The sequence below is a fragment of the Notothenia rossii genome, assembly GCF_949606895.1.
Source record: "Notothenia rossii genome assembly, chromosome: 10".
Taxonomy (NCBI): Eukaryota; Metazoa; Chordata; class Actinopteri; order Perciformes; family Nototheniidae; genus Notothenia; species Notothenia rossii.
This window is the reverse complement of record NC_136908.1, coordinates 54017693-54042315: the sequence shown is the minus strand read 5'-3', so window position 1 is coordinate 54042315 and position 24623 is coordinate 54017693. Positions and strand designations below refer to the sequence as shown.

The window sequence follows — 24623 nt, the reverse complement described above, 5'->3', positions numbered from 1 at the left end:
AGGAGCCAGAGATATTACAACGAAATGCATGGCTAGGTATCATGAACAGCACCGCTGCGATAAATCTTCCAAAGCTCATGATATTCTATTTATCGTTGAGACTCTCAGATGTGATGATTCAGCGCTGGTATTTTTCATGCCGTAGTACATTATGTTGTTGGACAGTAATTGGATTGCATTATATTATACTGTCCATCCATCCATGTGCAAATAATGAACAACATGAAAAGAAGGAAATCATACCAAGAGGGTCATTATCATTAATGTTGGATTAACCGAAGGGGGTTTGTTTGGATTTTTTTTTGCAAGCTACTTGTTCCCAATAATACATGATCTCAGTCACATTCTGTAATTATTTAGTAGAGTAAAGTTATGAAACTAAGCGGTACACTAACGAGAGGATGGATCAGGTTGAAGCCAATACTGAATCCTCTGATACTTATGCTAGGTGTCCGATTTGAACTGAGACAATAATCCTGACATAAAGTTCAGTAGTTACACAGGCTGTGTTTTTTTCTTTTGCGAGCATGTTGTTCGGAAAATAATTCGGACAACCCATTTTCAATCTCTGGACCTTTATGCTGAGAGCGGAATCCTGTGTTGAGTGTCAGCTTTTATGGGGAAAACACTGATGACACCATTTCTGTTTTTAGTCCTGTGCCCTACTTTTCTCCCCATGGTATGCGCTTGGTGGGTTTATGAGAGAGCAGGAAAACACTTTCACTTACAAACCATGACTCAGCGTTGATTTTATTATTGTTATTGAATGTACAACCAAGGAAAAACGTACTAATGCAAAGAGCATCTGTCCTAAATGATATTTCAGAAGATTCTTGCTCTCAAACTTCATATGGATGAGCTTGTACCAAATCTGACACCCGTAGGTCAATGATGACGTTCTTTGACGGCGATAGAAGAACAGCACTCACCGGCAGCAACATTTAGCTTCTGCCTGGCTGATCTGCTCAAACAAATATCCTTTTCTGTCTTTGACAAAATAGTTTCGGTCTGAAAGACATAGCCAAAAGCAAGACATTTCCTCCATTTTCTTCAGTGACGTCACCAGCTCTTTTCAAAAACATTTTAGACATTTCCAAATAGAAGCGCATGGGCTCTTTTGTAAACAACTTAAAGGTCCCCTATTGTACTGTTTTTCATCAATATATTATAGGTCTCAGATATATACAAAACATGTCTCTGAAGTGTTTGGCTCCAAACACCAAACAGATCATTTCAGCATCCCATAATCCCCTCTGTTTCAGCCCTGTTTCCAAAGTGCGGATTCTCTGTCTTTAGATGAAAATAAGGAGCCCCTCCCCACGCCCCTCTGAGAGATATTTGGTTAAAAAGAACACAATGGTTCAGGGGATAAGGGGGGGGGGGTTACCTTGGTTGGTGATTGGCTAATGGTTACACAAGCCAAAACATTGTTATGACATCATAAAGTGGACAAAATCTGATCAGCTCATTTTCAGCCAACATGTTGATGTAGAAAAGAACAGGAGAAAGTGGATTTTGCATAATAAGTGACCTTTAAGAAGACACACTATTGCTCTCAGAAAGGTGCGATGGGGATGCTATGTGGAAAGATTAAACTGTTGCATATTAAACATGTAGTGATTCTGCCTCAGGTTATTTTTTTAAATCTGAATTTTGCAAGAAGTATGCATTCGAATAAACAATCTGCTATAAACTTTTAGAGTTGTTACTTTCCCTGTACCAACACGGCACTATTTGTCCTTTGACAACAACAAATAACTTGCAGCCTGAGTGAGGAAAATATCACCTTGAAGATTTCAGTATAGGACGTGTGCTTTGGGTCTGTCTAGCTCCCAGCTCCAAGGTATCCATGAATAATTGCTTCAGACGGGCATCCAAAGGTCTATGTCCCTATCAGCCCAACATCAGGTTATCTTGGAGCTGCTGTATGAATGTATAGTGCTGCTTTATATGAATTGGACCTAAAATGCCAAGGGTTTGCTACAGCTATAAGTGAGGTTTATACCTAAACTGCAATTTAATAGGAAAACATTTTCTGTAATACGGCACACTATATGCTTCTCAGCGCCAATGACATCAAAACTGTAGAGCCTTAATCCCATGGCAGTGCTCACGTCCCTCCAAACTATAACAGAATACTAATACAGCTGAGGTAACATAATGAATTGGAAGGCAACTCCCCCAGCATAATCAATATATTTTTCTTCTCTCTGTGGGGAAAGCAGCAGCCATTTAGTCCTCAGTACGCTCCGTACACCTGTCAGGATAATGTGGATTGTTTTGACCTATGGCCACTCTTGATTATCATGTCGAGAGAGATTCTCTGCTCTTTTCTTGGCTCCACAGAATAGAGGGCCACCATTCATTTGTATGCCTCTGCATTGCAAACTGGATGGTTTTAATATGCATTGTGCGCTTTGTGTATTTATCACTGATTGAAAAATTGGCCCCTTTTATCTGGTCTACCGCCTCTTATGGTCTTCCTTAGTTAATTTAATTTGCTAGAGTGTCAGCTTGTGACCTTAATATTGAGTCACATTATAACTGATTGTCATAGGTCACTTGATTTTGACCATATGCAACTGTGAGGTATGGCTGAAATTAGGGCTGCTCAATTAATCGTATTTTAATCGCAATTACGATTTTGGCTTGCAATGATTATGAAAACAACATCGAAATAAAACGATTTTTTTTTTTTTTTTTATATTTACATTTTTTTTTTTTTTGTATTGGTTTTTCAGTTGAGCTATACTTAAAGTTCAGGGTAATCAAGTTTTTTTCCCTCCAAAAATATGATGTTTTCAAAGGTAATGGATAATCGTTTATAATAATCGTGATATCAATTATTGACCCACATAATCGAGATTATGAATTTTGCCATAATCGAGCAGCCCCAGCTGAAATATATATATATATAAAAAAACTACTAAGTGGATGTTTTGTCACACATACTTATCCCTGTTAAAAATAAGCCTCTGTGTCCAAGAATATGCCCACGATCAAAAAGAAACTGAAGGAGGATGCTATCGGTTTAGGCAAAATTGGTTTAAAATATCAAGAAAGTGCCCCAATTGTGAAATATGTAGTATTATACAATTATAAAAAATAAATCACACAGTTCAGTTATAAATAGATAAGAGTCAATAGAATAAATGCATGAATAAAGACATTAATTCATGACATTTATATGAATATAAAATAATGGAATAATCCAATAAATGTTCAAAGCTTAGCTCATTACTCTGAGATGTTAATTCATCCTGTCATTTACACAGTACTGGCTTTTATAGCAGCACATTTCATTTTATACAGTCAGTATTTTATTCGAAACGTCCTTAATCCCAAGTGTTTTTGTTCCACATTTTTTCTGATTTATTTGACAATCAAGGCAAACGGGGCCAGTTACGTGATTGGCTGTCTGCTCATTCAGATCGTAGCAGTCAAGTTTGTTTATGGACGAACTGATTGCCAAGGGGTTTACAGTGCCGAAGATCAACTTGGAATGTAAATGGTGCAAGTCCGTCTAAGGACCTCTGTTGCAGGCCTTTCATGATACTGCAGGTTATGTTGGATGTCAAAAATCTGATCAGTCATTCTAGTCAAACAACCAAGACCCTGAACAAACAATCATTGCAAACATTGGTCTCTGTTGTACACCATTGTACTTCTAGAGAAAGAACCGGAATGTCTGCTATTTGTTAGGCCAATAACAATCATTGATTGTCTTAAGCTTTTTATAATTTTCAGCTTCTTTATCGTATTAATTAGCATAAGGCTAGGACAGGATCATCCAGAGTCTAGACACTGGTGGTGGTGGTGGTGGTGGAGGAGGAGGAGGAGGAGGAGTAAAGCTGACAGATGGTTCATTAAAACCCTCAGGTGTATGTCCATGGATATTATGGAGGTCACGTTGGCAGTTTGTGCCAAAGTAGGTCTGACGGAAAGAGTATGCATGCTATGATATTTAAAGATCAGCATCCAGGGACTGGTTGATTTGAAGATTATGGGTAGAACGGTATTCATCTGGTATGGACATATCAGAGTTGTGTATGGAGGGACTGGCAGAGATCAGAAATGACAAAGAAGACAAAGAACAGACTTTGCCAATCACAAAAAGGCAGAACGTCGTGGGTAATATCTTTTATTAGAGTACGTATAAGATTCTTGAAAATGGTTGAGAAAACTGAAACTAGTAATGGAAAAAAAGTGGTTTGGTTTAAGATATCCACTTATATAGTGTCAGTTGGCAATAGTGGTCATGAGTGATCCCCAATGAGATAGTCTAATGTTTTATTCACGTTATACCCAAGTCCCGTCCTTGCAAAGTTATGAGTCTACCTTCATTTGACGGACTGTGAACGGTTTCTTACATCAAGTCTTGTAAACCCCAGAATGGACATTGTATTTTTCTATGTTGTTTTCGGTAAAGGGACAGAACCATAAAAGGACAAGTAAAGCCAAACCTTGACACATAAAACCAAAACTCAATGTGCAGATGAATTGATGAAAAAATAGTATTTCTTCCTGTGGTTATACTGACCATTTAGCATGCTTGGTATTTATATGTTTCCATAAATAAAGGTAGCAGGTAAAGGACTGTGGATTTTTGAAGTGTCGAAAACACTCTGTATTTGATTCGTCTTGATGTTAGGTACCTTTGTCCAAATCTCTTTTTGCCAGTTATATTCCTAACCTCTGTACATTTAGCATCAGAGCATGTCCTAGCTCCAGTGAAGCGGCTTCCTTAACAAAGAGAAATCCAATCAGACTCTCTCAGCATGTTTCCCTATGGCCTTTTTCTACCAATAACCCGCTGCCCCAATAATCATCGCTCATCACTTTTAGTGTCAACACACAGCTATTTACTATTGAGCTGTTGATATAAAATTCAATTTTATATTAACTTATTGTTTGTCCACAAGGGAAGTCTCACCATTGACATCTCTAGCAATGACCATAAATCTGAAGCCAGGCTACGATTATCACATTCGTTTTAGTACTGGGCAAGATTAGAAAATATTGGATGTCATGTGAAGCTAAATTCAGTCACAGATTGTAAATGTTTGTGACTTTAAGGAAGGATTGGGGCTTTTATATAAAGCAAGTAAAGTAAATGGTCTTTCATTCATTAAACAGTTTGTGGCATGTCTACAACAAAAAGCGTACATAAACCGATTTAATAAACAGCAACATGTAATAACATTGGGCAATAACGTCCCTACAATAATTATCTACTATCTTCTATCAGAAATAAACCAGAATTTATAGTTTTAAACTCATACTACCTAATACCAAAAAATGGGCCTCCTTAATCTCAATCTGTCAAACCTGGTAATTAGATTAGGAACTGCCATCAGACGCACTTTAAGAGGCCTCTGGGCTGACTGACTGTGAAGACCACCCTTAGCTTTTCATTTATAATATCCCCCAGGGCTGCAAAAAGTAAATCAAATAGAGTCCTTTGTCTTTTCCTAACCACTTTCCTTCAACCTCTTTGAAAAATGTCATGGGGTTAGGGGAAGATGTGAAAGAAACTCATCAGGACTGAGAAAAAGTCAACTGGGTGCTAAGAGAATCCAACTGCACTTACTTTGGTTGTTTCTGTGAAGTGCTTTGTCACTTTGAATGTTGCAGCCCGCAAGTTGTCTGTGGAAGCATAGTCTCCTTCCCTTTCATAAAGGATGGTCCAGTGCTTATAAAGGTAACAAAGGAAGCGTTTAATCTAATTTCCAAAAAAATAGATAATTAAAACTAGGGATGCCAGCGATTTTTCGAATATTCGTTACAGTCTCCATAATCGAAAATTATTTTTAAAATGTAATTTAATTTATGTATATTTTTTATTATTATTTATGTTTTCTTTTTTTTCCTGGCATAGTTTCAACCAAAATATAGACTAATGATAATAATAGTTATAGTATTAATAATTGTAAATGGCCATTGGTCACACCACCAGTTTGTTTTAGGCTGCTGCTGCCTGCTGCAGCCTGCTACATACCGACCCCCCCTCCCCCCCCCCCCCCCTCTCCGTCACACGTGCGATTGATTTATTGGCGATATACAGAACAGTGAGAACAACACAACTAAAGATGAACAAAGCGGCACGTTCAAAGAAGAGTTCCTCGTGGAACTACTTTGAATTGTACGGCCTATTGTTCTAAAGTGAGGGCGGCGAATAATCGATTAATATTCGCCAGGGCTGTCCGATTTTCGAATTTGATCATGGTCAGTTTCTGGCATCCCTAATTAAATCAGCTCTTATCATTGCTTCAACTTCTTTTGGAACTTACCTTAGCAAAAATGACCAAAACCAAGGTCTCAGGTATAGCAGGTTTCAGATTTGACCTGATTTACTTAATTCAGGTGTGCATCCAAATAGTCCTACTGTACAGTTGCCTCATTGTCTTTGTCTTTGTCTCTTTGTGCTGCTGTTTTAAAGCTGTCACAACTGTTGAAGCTGTGCCACATTTTTAGCAAAGACGCTAATAGCTGATGACAAAGGTTTCCTTCAGTCGGCTGCTGCTCCTCAGTCTGAGCTCCTTTTTGCTACATAATGCTTTTTCTCTCTCTTAATCCCTGTATGACTGGATCTACTTAGTGTACACAATGGCATGACACCTCACTTTAATATGCTAATAAATGGCTTTAGTGTAGCATTTGCAATGTAAATCACAGCATCCAGTGGAGAGCTCATATCAAACGGAGGTCAAAGGCTAAGGAGCTCTGAAATGATTCATAGTCCGGCTATCAAACCAGTGGTTGTCGTACTTGAGAGACTTGTTTAATCTTCTTTAGCCTCACTTAACCCTGTCTCACTCTGAGCCCTTCTCATTGCCCAGGCCACAATATCCCTGGAGATTCAGTAAGTGCTGGGAAGAGTGCTGGAAATACTTTATATTGCATTCTACTCGGTGGTAATTGGCATCCTGTCTTGTGTTTATGCCACCCTCCAAAGTGTCGCACAGAGGTATTCAGTCTCATCCCTTGGCAGTCTCTGGTGAAGATTAGAAATCGACTGAGGTCAACAGGGTAATTGGACAAATGTGGTTGTAACGGAAAGAGGATTTCGACTAATATCATATAATGAGACCTCTATACTCTCTGCCCTGCATCACACTAGGATTGAAACATTAGTCTAGGTCATCAAAGTCAGATTAGTATGTAACTTTTCAAGCAACGTGAATCTATTTAAACAAGGGGTTGAACTTCTTCGGGCTTGCGGTTGTATATGTTTCAGTGTCTAGTTTAAATGATATGAATGGATCCACCATTTGGCGATGTCTATCCCTAATTTGTCTTGTCTAATAATTAGATGTACCAGTGGTTATCTAATTTCAGCCCAAACCTTTAAAGGTGCAGATCCACAATTGGTGAGAAAGAAACACAATGACCTGTGTAAACCAAAATGGAATGCTTTTATAAAGACATTGTTAGTCCCTTGCGAGTAAAATTACATTATGTTAATGAATTCCTCGCTCCAATGATGTGATACCTGCATAACTCATTTTTCAAACTAGTCCCTGGGTATTTTTATTGTAAGTAGCAAACTGGTGTCAAGACATTCTTTGGAACTTGAGATAAGATACTGGTTTTTATCCCAACCAAATATGGTGCCCCAATCGTTATGTGTTCCAGACCTACCATTTCAAAATTGGAGAAATACGAACAAGTAGATGGTTGAAAACGCCTTTTCCGTATTCTGTAAATTGTATAATTTTTCCATTATTTATTTAAACATTTTTCCATTTCAGACCGAGAATGAATAATAGTTAATGATACCAAAACGATCATAGATCAAACATTTTAAATGTGATTGTTTGCACAAGAGGTTCTGATGTATTTTATTTTGGATACAGCAGAAGCCATGCTCGGCTGTAGTTCTGTCCGTACAGAATGTCAAATGAATGTTTTTTCCTTTTTTTTCTTTCCCCAGTGCGATGAATCAGCCTGGACAACAGCTGCTCCCCACATAGAGGTCACTTCACCTCTCTTTCCATTTGCTTTGGTCCAGAGGATGCTGGGAATGTGTCGTGGGCGCAGGAAGTTCCTGGCGGCTTCTCTTGCCTTGTTCTTCATCCCAGCACTCACCTGGCTTTACCTGTCAGTCGGGAGCTTTCAAGGTAAGCACACATCTCCACGAAGAAACTCACAATGAAGTAAGGGAAACTCTGCTGTGAGACGGTCATTATAGCAAGAGGAACCCCGACAGGTTGAGGTGGAACCCAACGCCAAGCTGAATTATCTGTCGGCTAGCTCTCCGTGTCCGTCATTCTCTTTCCTTCTCTTGTACTTTATTCTTGTTTTTGTTCCCTTTTCTTTTCTTTACTGTGGACACTTAAACCATCAGAAATCTAGACTTTTCTGCTTTCCACTAATATATAAATTATAATGCCATGATGGAGCATTCCATGGTTTTTTCTGAAGAAAGAAAAATAAATGTGTTTTTTTTTTTTTTGCTGTAAAATGATTGGACTCCTTTCTGCATATTAAATTGTCGTCCACCATGACTTTATTCAATTAAACAATAACTCCTTGGTACATTTCCAGAATGTAAACCAATTCCATTTCAAAGAAAGAATAGACTATTGGAATTATTAATAAATATGTGGAATGAATCAACATCATAATTGTTTTTGCACCTTTTCCCCGTGCCTGATTATCAAACAAAAGGATTTGTCCTAGAATGTCTGAAGAAACAAATTTCCTGTGGACAAAGTCACCCTTCCCTCCTTTTCATTTTCTGGAGGTGCTATATTAATGAATTACTGAGGCCTATCCAAACTTGATTACTTCCAGCAGACGATAAAGTCCAGGAGTTCTTGGAGCCATTTTAATGACTTTGACTCGCAGGATTGAAACGCTGCAGCAGTGCCATTATTAATTATGATTAAATTGACAATTTTGACTTGGGGTCACAGTCACTGGAGACTCTGAGTGTGAATAGGCTCCCATAATACAATAGCCACCAAAGTCTGGAAAGTAATTATTCGATTTGGCAGTAAATTCCTGGCGTTGGGGAGTCATTTCTAGGAGTGTGATAAGTTGTGAAAGACCCACGCTACAGGGAGCGTCAGCTGGAGGTGAGCGCTGAATGTGTTGGACAGGAACAATGTGCTCTCCCTGCCTTGGACTCCCTTTGACACTTCGCACTCTCCATCTCTAACTTCTTTTTTGCCGATCTGTCTCCATTTTCTCTTTGTTTTTCTTTCTCCTCTCTGTTGTGTTTGTATGTCTGACAGAGTGAGAGAGATGGCGAGTCTCAAGGGTCCTCTGTGCTGTGTCTGAATGAACTAATACAAAAAAGCAAACCTGCAGACAGAAGAAGCTCTTATCGACACAGAAATACACCTTAAGGCTTTAAAGTATTTTGGCACTGTTGTCCACATACAGGGCCATTTTCTAAGGGCTGAGTATGACTGCTACACGTCTGTCTTTTATACATGTAGTGATGAAATATTTACTGCGTATATTTCACGCCTGTCATTCAGAAGGCAACAATACGTGCAGTTGGACCACACTGATGAAACTCTGAGCTTCTGCATTATCATCTTCAAGTGAGGCTTAGCCATCTGTGTGCTTACTGTGGCACTGGGAATTGTACGTTCCTTCTAACGTCACATGATTGGACTAAATCCAAAGTTGCAAAAAACTAGAGAACGACCCGCAAATCCATCTTCCTGGCTCTGCTGAATGGAACCATTTTGTTTATCCGTAAGAAAGCTGTATACAAACTCGAGTGCACACTAAACATCTCTAGAGATAAACATACTAAACATATGACGCAGCATTCTTGCCTTCCTATTCCTGCATGTTTTGCAAGGGCACCTTTGTTGCATTATGTACTTGACGCCACAGTGTCAAACATTGAAAATAGAAATAGAAGTAGAGTAGAAGAGCACAAAACATTTACTCAATGTAAACATTTGAGCAGCCTAACGGCCCGTCCACATACAGGCATGAAAAAAATCTTTCAAAGCTTCGCCCACTCACTTGAATGGGGTGACGTAGAAGATTTTTAATCTTCGCCGAACTGCATTGTGGGGAGCGGAGCATGGCTTTGCAAGCATCGTGAGCATCAAAAGTTGAGCAATGTTCAACTTTTGATGCTCCCGATGCTTTCGAAGCTGGCATCAGCCAATCAAATCCCGTTTATGCAAATCCCGCCAGTACAAGCGCTAGCCAATCAAACCGCGTGCAAGCTGGGAGAGCCAGACCGCAGTTCATTTCCTCATATTCCAAACGAGATATTACGGTAGCAAATCACCCGGTTCTTTACGACCAGAACTATTTACCGGGATACAAACCGGAGGAACCAGGCATGGAGGGAGGGGGCAGAGACAGTGGGTGAAACTGGTAGGTTTTCGCCTGTTTGGGGAGTTTATATCCAGTTTACTTCGTTTTAACATTGCTATTGCTTTGTATGTCGGGGGCGGGAGATTCATGTGATTGGTTGTTGGTCGCGTTGCTCGCAAAAAATCGCCAAGCTTCAGACACGCCCAGCATCAAGATTTTTCAAGATTTTGTTCATGCCTGTGTGTGGACGGGCCGTAAGTCTAATGACCTCAACAGCCACCATACTGTGACACACTGAGAAAACTGAAACGTTGACCTTAATTAAATGTATTATGTCTTCACATAACTGTATTAGGTTAGTTGAAAGCAATAATAATAAGTTGAACCTAATATTTGTATTCAAACTTAATATTATTACTTTTAACTAACCTAATACAATTGAGAAAAAAGTCAACATTTCAGTTTTTTCAGTGCACACAGTGATGACCTCAAACCTCTACTCAACTATATATTTTTAATTCAGCCCCTTCACATGCCGACCCACATGCCAAAAAAATTACTTTTCATCCTCCCCCTCAAACATCATAAATTTAAGCAATGTTGTGAAAAACAAATGTATTCAGCTGAGGGCTTAAACCTTGTCAGAGTCTCAAATGAAAAAAGCGTTATCCATGCTTTCATCTCATCATGTCTGGATTATTGTTAGGCTTGTTGAGGTTTTTTCTCTGCTGTGAGCTCCCAATCGAAATACTTGTTAACTTTAAAATGGCTTCCCTTAGGTTACAATGAACAAATGCTACGACCCTGAGGATTTTTGCAATCCCCTCAAATTTTCTTTAAAACATTGCCTCGCCTCTTAATGACCACTTTTGGGCAGACAGCCAAACAAGGACAAGTACAATAACAAGTATGAATTTATTTTGTATATGTTGGAAAACAAATTACACTCCAACAAAACTCATTAATGGACCTCATATTTTTGGTAATGGAGTCCGGGAAATGCGGCATGTATTCTAATACTTTTATTGACATTAACCGCTTTTTCCCAAAGCCCAGTTTGCATATATTCTCTCCTTGCCATGAACCACATTGTCTGCTTATTATTTAATTACTTTGACCTTCCTGCCAAATGAATTTAAGTTCTCCTCAAGGCGTAGTGAAACGTGTGGGTTCTGCTTTCATAATTGGACAATAGTCTTCCATATTCATAAGAAAAGAGATGTGGGAGTTTGGATTATGGAGAACATTTATTTTGGTAGCTCAGAAGTGGAAATGTATGTCCTTGTGTCCTCAGCATGACTTATATAGACTACACATCAATATCTGGAAAACAGAGACGTATTCCTCCAACAAATCAAACAAATATGTTTATATACACTGAACAAAAATATAAACGCAACACTTTTGTTTTTGCTTCCATTTTTCATGAGATGAACTCAAAGATCTAAAACATTTTCTATATACACAAAATAACCATTTCTCTCAAATATTGTTCACAAATCTGAAAAAATTTGTGATAGTGAGCACTTCTCCTTTGCCGAGATAATCCATCCCACCTCACAGGTGTGGCATATCAAGATGCTGATTAGACAGCATGATTATTGCACAGGTGTGCCTTAGGCTGGCCACAATAAAAGGCCACTCTGAAACGTGCATTTTTGCTTTATTGGGGGGGTCTGGGGGGGTCCGAAAACCAGTCAGTATCTGGTGTGAGGGTTAGGGTTAGGGTAATGTTGTGAATCGAGTGGCCTGTGTTCGTCGTCCATAACATTCGCCTGCCCATACCATAACCCCACCACCACCATGGGCCACTCGATTCACAATATTACAATATTTGAGAGAAATGGTTATTTTGTGTATATAGAAAATGTTTTAGATCTTTGAGTTCATCTCATGAAAAATGGAAGCAAAAACAAAAGTGTTGCATTTATATTTTTGTTCAATGTAGTTGGAGCCATTTGGCTAATTTTTCCACCCACTAAAAAAACAGAGATGAATAGGGGTGCGCAAAAAAATTGCATAAGAATCGCGATTCTATCTCTGCCGATTCAGAAATTCCAAGAATCGTTTCATATTTTTCAGTCTCGCCGCAACGCTGTTTTCCATTTTTTTTCTTCGGCGTGAGCTCCGTAATGTTCCGCTAACATGGCACTTCGTCTTTATGCAGCAACCAGGAAATGACACCTGGAAATCATCTTCACTCTGTCCGCTCTTCATGCCTCACAGGGCTGACTCCTGAGCTATTTTGAATCGTGAATAGTTTTTAATCGCGAATCGAATCGTGATCCCAAGAAATCGAATCGAATCGTGAGATTTCCTGTACCCCTAGAGATGACAATAACATCCATTTGAACAAGTCTGGAGTCCACACACACTCTTAAAAAGTACAACTCTTTTTTTGTGTGTATGCAATATGGCAGCCATGGGTGGCATGAATGAGGTATTCTAGTTCCGAGATTAACAAATTAGTTTCTCGGTTATGATTGGTCATCACCAAGTAAGAGATAGCTAAAGGAGTTGAGAAGAAAAAAGTAAATAGATGATGTCCTATACATTTATATTGCAACAAGAAGAATATTTGTTCCAGCTCTCTTCAGTTGTCCCGTTTCTATTTCAGTCACTTTCTAATTTCATCAGCTCTCCTACTTGTCCCAGTTCTCCCCATAATTTAATCACCATCTTTAAAGGTGTAGCACACTCCACAACTGTAATATGAGTCGTGCAGAACATAACGGTTCTAGGTCTCTGCAACTTGCTTTAACTCTTATCAGCTCAGAGAATACCTACAGCCTTACGTCTTTTAATTCAAACCTCAGTGTTCGTGTGAGCAAAAGGATGCCAATCATTTCGTAATAATATCAATTGGTACATACCGCCTCTGCCTTGTTAAATGGGGGACAGAGGTAGAGCTTTTCAGAGATCTAATAAGGGTCTCTTTTCGTATTCAGGTAAGTGTTCCATGACTCTGTTTTGGTTCAGGTCCAAGGAGCACCTGCAGGGGTCTAGCAAACATCAAGCATTGCGAATAATAACACAGGTACCCAAGCTTTTTTGCCTGTTGCCAAAAATCACATCAGAATCTTGGTTCACTTCCTATTCTTGCTTTTCCGAGGTCTAATAAGGGTCTCTTTTTGTATTCAGGTAGTGTTCCGTGACTCTGTTTTGGTTCAGGTCCAAGGAGCACCTGCAGGGGTCTAGCAAACATCAAGCATTGCGAATAGTAACACAGGTACCTAAGCTTTTTTGCCTGTTGCCAAAAATCACATCAGAAACTTGTTTCACTTCCTATTGTTGATTTCTACAACACCTTTTGTCCATTGGGAGTTACGGTTACCAGGTTATGGGTGTTGGGAAAAAAGAGTTAATTTAGAAGCAAGTCTAAATAGTCAAGATGGCCTTAAGAACTGATTGTCCCTTTTACTTGTACCACATATGAAAACACAATGGTTCTTAGGAGTTAATTAAATACTACTATTAATCGTCTGTTTTACCTGTAGTCTATTTAAACAAGAGATGTTCAACAATGTCCAAATGCAATGGAGATACTTCTACCCTTAAAATCCTTTTAGACTAAACAATCAAGCTAAAATCAATGTATACAACCCTAGCATCCACATCTATGGCGTGGCAGTACAGTAAACTAAAAGTTGAATGATTGTGTACTTAATACATTGTGTCATGGTGTTATATAGCGTAAATAAATAATGCGGGTGTGGGTACCAAACCTGTTAGCAGCTGTCATGCAGACCACCATCCATCTCACCATCTAACCGTCCAACAGCATTCAAGGTCACTGACCCAGACACTCCATCAGTTTTTATTTCTGTGCCGTGGTGAGTCGCTGCATGATACCAGCCAGATCATACCATCACTGTCAATGCCAGGACTAGATAGCTGACACAATCAATCTACCTTGACACACATGCACACGCTGAGCAACAGTAGCTCAGCCTGTAGGGACTTACCAATACAAAAAGTGTATGTTCTGGTTGCTGGAGACCGGCCAGTTCCCCTTCTGGGCAATGCAGATATGTCCTTGAGCAAGGAATATAATATGTACATTGGTCTTGTTTGATTGTGTGTATTTTTACTCTATAACAGAGTAAGATAACTTTATGTCTTGTTCTTCACACACTTCCTGTTGGGTACACACACACCGAATCAAAATCAGAATATCTTTATTCGTCCCACAGAGTGGAAATTTACATTTGCTACAGCAGAAAAGAGCCAAAGACAGCTTAATGTTGACTAAGCATGTATTTAAAAACAAATTTAAATATAAAAATGTTACACAATTTATAAAATACACATCCTGTAACAGTTCTGAAGATGGTGTGTGTGTGTGTGTGTGTGTGTGTGTGTGTGTGTGTGTGTGTGTGTGTGTGTGTGTGTGTGTGTGTGTGTGTGTGTGTGTGTGTGTGTGTGTGTGTGTGTGTGTGTGTGTGTGTGTGTGTGTGTGTGTGTGTGTGTGTGTGTGTGTGTGTGTGTGTGTGTGTGTGTGTGTGTGTGTGTGTGTGTGTGTGTGTGTGTGTGTGTGTGTGTGTGTGTGTGTGTGTGTGTGTGTGGTCTTAACTGTTTGAAAACCAACGTCCTGCTTCAATTTAGCCCTGTAGTATGACTCTATTATCCACATAAGGTTCCCTGCAGAAACCTTTGAGGAAAATCAAACTTTATATACCTGTTCTCCAGCAGCAGCAGCAGATTGTATCTTCAAATATGTTTTTTGTGAGCCCACAGATGTCTCCTAACTGCTCAGAGGGATAAAATGTTGGCCCGGGGCAAAACTAATGTTTAAATCCAATATGTTTGCAGAGTGTGTCGCACTGTCCTGACTTAACATTGGTTTGAGCCTCAACAACATGTTATCATTCTGGGCAGACAGTTAACATTTATATGGTCATAAACATACCTCAGAAGATACATCCTGCGGCAGGATAACATTATAATGTAATGCTCAGTTTACATTTGTTGCGATGGGTCGTTTATTTTACATTTGAATTAAGACTAAAAGTAGGCAAATAAACAAAGTCCTTAAAGGTTTACAGAAATTTTAATTTTCCTACATCAAAATATATTTCATTTATGCTTGAGTTTATGAGTTTTCCTTTTTAAAAAAAGTTGTTAGCTTAGCAAGCATTAACCTGGTCTGTGTTAATACAAATAAAATGCATAAATGTTTTTTATGGAGGCTTTTGTTTGCGTGTAGGTGATGAGTTTAACAACAAATACCTGAAAGCCAGATTAATTTGGCCTGCATTAAAGACCCGGTGCATCTGCTGCCATATGAAATCTCTGCGCAGCACAAACAAATGGCCAGTTCAGTGGGATTAAGTCCACCAAATCCTCTTTGCAAATTAACGACAGTTTGGACAAAATGGAGCCCAGAAGGTGCTTTGGTTCTGTGGGAGAGGGCTTAGTAACCCTCCATGGTTGAAAGGACCCATTCGGAATGCCTTAATATAAAATGACCACAAGGGACAAAAATGTGAAGGAAATCAATCAGTCAATTCATTAAAACACATTGTTAAAGAACAACGAGCTGAGACCAAAGAGAACATTACGTTAATTCATTCCAGCCATCTTTTCATTTAATGAAAAAGTTGTAAATTTGTTGGAATTTATTGGCATATTCTCTGTAGGCCTTCTCAGTACAGGGATGTTTATCTGCCTGTGTTGAACTGGGACCAGGACATCTCCCAGTTGGGGGAACGCAACTGGTTGTTGACACAGATGACAGATGGTATCATCCTGGAAAGCCATCTATTACCCAACACCCATCAATACGTGTAATGCGAGCTCTAATGCCTCTGGGCTCCTACCACACTGTAATATGTGGAGTTTTCCAAGGCTGTCTGTGTTCCCCAGTGAGATTGTGGAGGAGAACCCATTGTATTATTTAATGATCTTCAACCAAGGCCTCCCCCTGCCCCTCTGGGAGCTGAAGTTTCCAATAGAGCTTCATCTTCTCTCGAAAGATTCATCCCTCTGCCTCTCTTCGAAGACTCAGGGCTGATTGTTCACATTTGAAGCAGTCAGAGAAGAGCAGAGGAATATTGCTACTGACTTGGATTAGATAGGCAGAGTGTAAAATGCTCTGCTGTTCTGACAGCACTGATGGAGAGATATGTGTGTACTCTCCAACGTGAGATATATCGTCACTTTGATCCTAAAATGTAAAGCCCCATTATAATGATAGAGAAACCCAAAGAAAATCAGAGTTTAACAATGAAAAACAGCTGCTTCTTAAGGAAGAGTTCTGTTTGAAGATAGAGTAGCATTGTACGCTAATTATTGCTGTACCTTGTGCAATGATAAAAAAGAGAATTCTATGTCTTCTAGTTCTTTTGACAGTATGCTAGTCCAATGAAGATGTATAACATATCATTTTAACTTTGAAATAAATCTTAAGCTATTTACACTTTGTTGTGTTATCCGTCAGTCCCTGGGATAGAGTTGTATTTTTCCCTGCTTGTATTTTCAAGGCACTCATCGTACCCCAAATAACTGAAAAAGTGAGTCTTCCATTATACTGTATGTCCCCTTTAAGTAAAAAACAGGGGTCTACAACATGAATGTGTTGCTTTTAAAGTACAATAATAATCTAGATAAGCATTCGAGGTTTATAGTTATCTATCCACAAGAGTTCGATGGGTCTTACAATAATTATTCATGAAGCGGGATAACCTGAGCTGACACCCCTGACGTTGGTATCTACATTTAATGATAATGTAAGAGGAGATAAAAAGAGCATTTAAAGTCACGGGATAAGGATCCTGATTAAAAACCTGAAAGTGCATTGAAGAATTTATAAATACTAAAGGAAAACATGCTGTTGGTTGCAGACAACCAACCAGCTTTACGCCCCAATACCGATACTACCATGCTAGTTAATATGCTAGAAAAGAGATAGCATGTCTTGATACAAAGTGTGTGAAATGAAGTATGGGAAAAATACCAGGATGTCCTTCTGCATCCTTCCACGCACTGCAGTATGGGAGCCGACATACTTTTATGGCTATATTGACCTCCAATCCCTACATAGGTACGATGTCATGACTAAGTAGTCCAGATTGTATAGCCACTGCATGAAACGGTTCATTCTCTGTAAGGGAAGCTGCAGTACATACTAAAAGCAAGGAGTGTGTATGTTATTTGGAACGCAGCCCAGGTGTAATAAAAAATAAATGTAGGTATAAACCGTAAAGAGTTAAGGTGATAAATCACCAGAAACGACAGGCAGTCAACACATGTGCCGAGTCAGCACTTAATGTAGTATCTGATGTGCTTTATGGTTGATTGCTTTACTTTGTCGCTTGTTTACAGGAAATCTAATTCAACCGTTAAATGAAAAATGAATACAGCGAAACGATAAATAATTGTTTGATTTTACAGACGTTGTTATAGGTGTCAGGTTGTGTTGGGATTATTTCCATCGCCAGAGGTGGGAAGTGAGTACAAATGCTTTGTTACTGTACTTTTTTCTGGTAACAATACTTTATTCCACTAACTTTTTCTGACAACTTTTTACTTTTACTTCTTACATTTTTAACACAAATGCCTGTACTTTCTACTTCTTACATTTCTAAAACAGGTTTGTTACTTTAGTTTTAATCCGCGTTTGGTGGCGTGATCATTATTATTTAGAGTCATTGCGTGCCTATTGGTTTTATCACGATCCGTGTGTCCATCATTTCCTGGTCTTCTCTAAAGAAGAGGGACCAATGAAAATGTTGTCATGTTGCCGTTGTTCAGCATGGAAACATTCATTAGCGAACAATGACATTATTGTTCTATTAATATAAAGGGAGGTCAGGTACTCTTTAAAACAGCTGGTAGTTATGGGTACTTTTTACTTAAGTACATTTCGAAGCCCATACTTCTTTACTTTTACTTGAGTAAAGAAGTTAAGTCAGTACTTCTACTTTTACCAGAGTATTTTTAACCACGAGTATGTGTACTTCTATTTGAGTAAAGGATGTGTCCTACTTTTGCCATCTCTGTCCATCGCTGGACGTGTTATATCACTTATATATCAGATTCACCACATTTTCGTTCGTTTTTTTTTTCCATTTGTTGAATTTCCAGAAAGAAAACCGACACCAAGACCTTTCACATCTTGCATTATGTTTCTCTATCTCTTACACGTTGTTTTTTGCCCCACAGTGAAGCCCCTCCCCTTGTCTCCATTGGAATCCCAATCATCGACGACGGTGGGTGGAGCCGTTGATCGGCAGGCCTTAGAGCTGCGTGTCCGGGCTGTGGAGGAGGAGAACCGGGCGCTGCGCCGGGAGCTGAGCCGCCCCCCCAGGAGCCCGTCTGCACGCCTCCAGAACGCTGGTCACCGTGGCAACCAGAGCCGAACCCATTCAGAGGAGGGCACCGGCGAAAATGAGGGGCAGAAAGCTGGTACAGCGGGAAACAACTCAGACTGTGTGCAGCAGCCAGTGGTGGATAAGTGCGAGGTGAGATATGTTTAAAGGTCACCTATTCTGCTAAATCTACTTTTTCATGTCTTTTCTACATAAACATGTGTCCCCTCTGTGTAAAGAGACTCTGAACGTTTCAGGAAAAAAGATTCTCTCGCTTTTTGTCCTGATCCATTTTTATAAAAACCTGTCTGAAAATCAGATTTTGGCCACTTTATGATGTCATAACGATGTTTTGCTTGTGTAACCATTAGCCAACAACCAACCAAGGTAACCCCCCACCTTATCACCTGAATCCCCTCCTAAAGCACCATTGTGTTCTTTTTAACAACATATCTCTCAGAGGGGCGTGGGGAGTGGCTCCTTATTTTCATCGAAAGTAACAGACAAAGAATCAGCACTTTTGAAACAGGGCTGAAACAGAGGGGTTTGTGGGATGCTACAATGCATGATTTGTTTGGTATTTTGAGCCAAACACTTCAGAGACATGTTTTGTAAATATCTGAGAATTATAATATATTGATGAAAAACAGTATAATAGGAGACCTTTAATGTACATTTGTTATAGAAGATTTTAGAACAATAAATCCCATTGCTAACACACCACTCATAACCTTTTTGTTCAGCAATGCAATATGACCTTGAAGATGTTTTCCAGGAACCAGAGTACCATTAGCACATTGGCATATTATATCTAGGCTGTAGCCTCCTATTAGCCTAATCCTCAGCAGTGATGGCTCTCTGTTGGGATATGGCTCGCTGTCAGGAGGCTGGATGATGTGAGTGCTTTAACACAGCCATGCTCTGATCCCTGCAGTGATAGTGCCTCACACCAACACAGCACATCGCCTCTCAGCTCAGTAGGTGTTTGTCTGGATGAGTAGAAAAGCCTACACTTGCAGGTAGGAAGGTGTTATTGTACATATTCAGGATATTGGCTCAGGACTGTGAAGCTCATGGGTTTACACAGTACGTTTCAGAATTACCTTTAAAAGAAAATGTAATCGGTTAATCCCTAAATACTGTTAAAAAGGTACTATTATGCTTTTATTAGTGTGTTATATCATTTTTGATGCATGCAAATGGTCTGCAAAGGCTAAAATATAGAGTTTCTTTACTTCTGCAACATGATGACATCACTATGTATCAGTCGCACATTCCAATCATCAATTCCACATCACAAAATACAAATATGAACCTGGAAGTGAGCATTATATGTCCTCTTTAACATTCTATCAATTCATATTCAAGCACTATTAATACAATTAAAATGCCCTGTTTTAAGTTGCTTATTTTTCCATAGTGTTCCTTACACACAAGCAAAGAACACCTTCTATTGTATGAGATACAGGGTTGTATTCGGCCTGCTTGTAACATCTGAATGACTTGTTGAATGCCATGTTTTTTTTAAATTGTTTCACAGTTGGTAGACCATGAATCAAAATATATGTACACAAGCACTGCAAAAGTGAGATGCGTCCCCCTATGTAGTTACAAGTTTAAAGGTGCAGTATGTATGAATTCCAAAAATTAAGTGAATAATTTAAACTAAATCCATGATTCCAGGAAACTGAACTGAATACATTTGGTAAATGAATGATAGTTCAAACCAAACATTTACTAAATATATTAAGGTGCACTCTCCACATTGGTGCAAAGAGACTTTAAAAATGTCATATTACATTTATATAATCCAGTAGTTCTGAATAATGAGAATGCAGTGAAAATACCAGGAGGTTTGGAGCTGACAGTCTCTCTGCTGCAGTTCTGCTGTGTAGTGCTCGGAGAGAGGATATGCCCTCAGTTGCTTCTCTGGATATGCCCTCAGTTGTTTTTCTTATCACCACCTTCTACTTTCCTCCCACACCAGCTGTCACTCACTCTCAGTCCTCGGCTGCAGCCAGGCACTGTTCAAGGCCGGGGGAGAGGAGAGCGCCGTCAGGGTGAAAAGGACAGGAAAAGGAGAGGGCAGTCTGACTGTAGCGCCCCTCCAGCAGTGCTCGAACATGACCATCGTTTGGAGGGTTAGAGCGGGTTAGCCCAGCTGCCCTCGCCCCCGCAGGGAGATAACTGCAGAAGCTCTGAGAGTGGAGAGGAAGTGCACATGGAGTTCAGACATCTTGTTTAAGGGAGAGCTAAAACTGAAGCTATAACCCATGGGTTATAGCCGTGAGGGAGAGGTCCAGGGCAATAACAAGATTATCTTGTTAAAACAAATACACTTTTGCTTTTATTGTGTTTTTTCTTCTCTGTGCAGAATGAATTTCACTTTAATTTTTTCACTTAAAGGTCCCCTATTATACTGTTTTTCATCAATATATTATGGGTCTCCGATATATACAAAACATGTCTCGAAGTGTTTGGCTCCAAACACCAAACAGATCATTGTAGCATCCCATAATCCCCTCTGTTTCAGCCCCGTTTCAAAAGTGTTGATTCTCTGTCTGTTACTTTAGATGAAAATAAGGAGCCCCTCCCCACGCCCCTCTGAGAGATATTTGGTTAAAAAGAACACAATGGTGCTCTAGGAGGAGATTCAGGTGATAAGGTGGGGGGGGTGTTACCTTGGTTGGTTGTTGGCTAATGGTTGCACAAGCCAAAACATCGTTATGACATCATAAAGTGGCCAAAATCTGATCAGCTCATTTTCAGACAGGTTTTTATATAAATGGATCAGGACAAAAAGAGAGAGGGTCTTTCTTCCTTTTCTCAGACACGTGTTTATGTAGAAAATACATGAAAAAGTGGATTTTGCATAACAGGTGACCTTTAATAACCTTCTTACTATAACCAGGGGCCTCATTTATAAAGCCTTCACGTGGGAAGGTTGCTTACGTAGGACAAAGCAAATCAATACGCACAGACTTTTTCCGATTTATAAAACACTGTGCCAGTGTAGGACGTGCAACTCGAAATGCGGCGCAGCTTTTGCGGGCTTCACGTATTTGCCTATAAATAGTCAAAGAAACGCCCCGTATTAATATTCATTTTGACTGACTGCATGAAGAAGATCGCAGGAAATGACGACAGAACAGCTAAAAAAGACATCTCACACCGTGTCAGATTTTGGTTCTTCTGGGGAGGTCGAGATAAATCATATTGTTTGGTGGATGCAGTTTGAACCAGAGTAACAGCATGGAGGTCGGGTCGTCAACAAAATAAATGAACAAGTGGTCCGAAAAAAGTTAATGACAAAAAAAATACACATAGCCTTCCTCAGGCAGTGTGTCAGTGTGTTTGCACCGGGGACAGGAGACCCCCCCTTGATGAGAAACTGTAAGAAATGATCGGGGAATCCCTCCGGAGAGGAGTCATGACGACTGGATCTGAATTATTTTTTTGTATTTGGTGGTTTGTGTTCCAGCTTTCGATCAGCAACTATATATCCATAATCCACCAGTTAAAGGAAATACATCTGTGTTGTGTTATATTAGCTGTACAATTGACCACATATGGTGTTCTTAGTTTCCATACCTCCTGTGTTTTACGAGCCACTTATCAAGTCTTGGCGAACGGCATAAAACATGATAGTATATAAAACCATGCTCGTATCTAAACAACCTATAGAAATGCAAAACGGCGTCAGTTTAAAGTAATTCTGTCCTTCTGTTTACCGCATCATTTATGAGAATACATTTCTTAACAAGAGAACATAATCGAGGGGTGATCAATAACATTTCCGTATTTATTTATTTCTCCAAGTTATGTTTTTGTGGAGGAGTCTCAAACAGGCGTTTGTTAAATCATTTTAAGATTGGCTTTAATCAATTTGTGCAAATCAATTCTTCATATATGATGAATGAGAGGTAACATTTTATTTATGGTATTATTTCCACATATTTCTCTTCATTCTTCCTTCTGCCAACGGTGTCGCAGTTTCTCGTCTCTCCCGTTTTTGTGCGTACGCATGGGTCAGAGTGTGCGTGGAGGACCGCACATTTCCTGTCAAGTTTTTAATTTATAAATCGCAAAGATCGCTTAGAATCTGGCGTACGCCATCTTTTGAGTGTACGCAGCGTTTATAAATGTGGTCTCTTAGAAATGATATGTATGCTATTTATAGAACAGTCATTAGCAGAAATAATCACATTTGGTCATAAATACATATCTGCCATTATATTCAGCATTTTAACAAACAATATAGTCCTCAAATTGTAAAACCGCCAAAAGAATAAATATGACCCCAACCTGATGCAGCAGGGTACAGTTAAACATCCCCCCCCCCCAGTCATCCACCAGATGACTGGTAATTGAATGTTAATACAAATACATTTTTGCTTTTTGTTGTGTTTTCTCTTCTCTGTGCAGAGTGAATTTCTCTTTTCTAACCAGTTCTTTCCCTCTTTCTATCTATTCTGTATAACCCATCAGACGATACACGTGGCCATCGTGTGTGCAGGTTACAACGCCAGTCGAGATGTGGTGACGTTGGTTAAATCCGTCCTCTTCCACAGGTACAGAAATGCTCTTTTTTTCACTTAATATCCTTCCAACTCCAACTAGGTCTCGTAGAAATTATATGTATGCCATTTATAGAACAGTAATTAGCAGAAATAATCACATTTGGTAATAAATCTATGTACATATCTGCACTTCAACGTTAAAATATCTGACGTGAATGTAAAGTAGTGTGAAACGTTACTGTTTTCCGTCTTGTGTAAACATGAATAATGAATGGTTTAATATGAGTTGTAGATGGAGGATTGATTATGAATCAGTCCCTGTGCATTGGGCCTTCCAGCTTCTATGGCTCCATCTTAATTAGCTCCTGGTTTGCAGGTAAATTAATCATGAGTGCAATGATATTTTATTCAGCTGGAAACTTCAACTATGGCTGATACATCTTCAGACTGTTTCATAAATGTTTCTATCATGACCGGAAACATTTAAAAAGGACGGTCTCTATAATTCTTTTATATTTTCTAAGGTCAAGCATGAGGTTTATTATGCTTTAATGTGACAGGGGGTTGCTCATAAGTCAACATATTGTATAACTCTTTTAAACCAACTGAAATCATCTGTACGACGTCTCTCACCTAATAATTCGAACCAGAACACACTAATGATGTCATTGTCCCAGATGTCCATATATCTGCTTTAAAATCATCTTTAGTTAAAGTAATCGATTCCATACATGATCAATGGTTGGAAGCATCAAGTGTTGCATCACTTTTTACTGTCTTTATTGTCCAAAGGCTAAACAAGTATATAAATATGAAAAAAAGGAAGTCATGAAGTCGAGCGCCATTAGTCTGCTTTTAAAAAAGTCATTCAATTATTTGCTTTGACCACATTTTTGGAGCAGTCAGAAGAAATTATACATTTAACACCTCAGCATAACTGTTCTCCCGAGATTAATATAGTGCTTTATAGAATGACCTCCACCTAAAGGAGGACTCGTGCAGGCTGAAGTTACAGACCCCCCCCCCCCCCCCCCCCCCCCCCATAATTTATCAGATGACTGTTGAAGTTTACTTGCGGAGGACCGATCACCAGCAGCATAGCTAATGTGCTAACGCCTGCAGGCCCTGTTTAATCAGAGGGGAAGTTTAAATGTTGGCTCTCTGTGTTTCCGCTGAGGGACAAATACGTGAATGGACAGATGCCCTAGAGGTCAGCCTTTTGGAATGTCATTCCGCGTGCCGCTTTCTGCTGAATGATCGAGAAGGATAAGATGGGACATTGATTGTCAAACACCACCTGACCCTGAGATAAGCTGACATGCAGCTTCTATCAAATACTCTCCACCTGGATTTCGTCTCTATATTGTCGATTCGTGATGAAATATTGGATATTCTATAAATTCACCGTGAAACAAGATTCAAGCGATATATGCGAGTGACTGTACTACACTGTGAGGTAATTCCCAGCCAGCCACATGTTGTTTAACCTGCGCTGTAAATC

The 24623-nt window shown here is 39.4% G+C and overlaps 1 protein-coding gene across 2 annotated transcripts in view; it reads left to right on the top strand.

The window, feature by feature from the left end:
• The window catches only part of large1 (LARGE xylosyl- and glucuronyltransferase 1), a 66131-nt gene that overhangs the window by 6543 nt on the left and 34965 nt on the right, over positions 1 to 24623 (top strand). For both annotated transcript variants that reach the window (XM_079654145.1, XM_079654146.1), the window contains exons 2-4: positions 7934 to 8120; positions 18457 to 18755; positions 23091 to 23173. In XM_079654145.1, the coding sequence (XP_079510271.1) occupies positions 8015 to 8120; positions 18457 to 18755; positions 23091 to 23173 (488 nt within the window). In that variant the 5' untranslated portion in view covers positions 7934 to 8014. The remainder of the gene's footprint in view (positions 1 to 7933; positions 8121 to 18456; positions 18756 to 23090; positions 23174 to 24623) is intronic.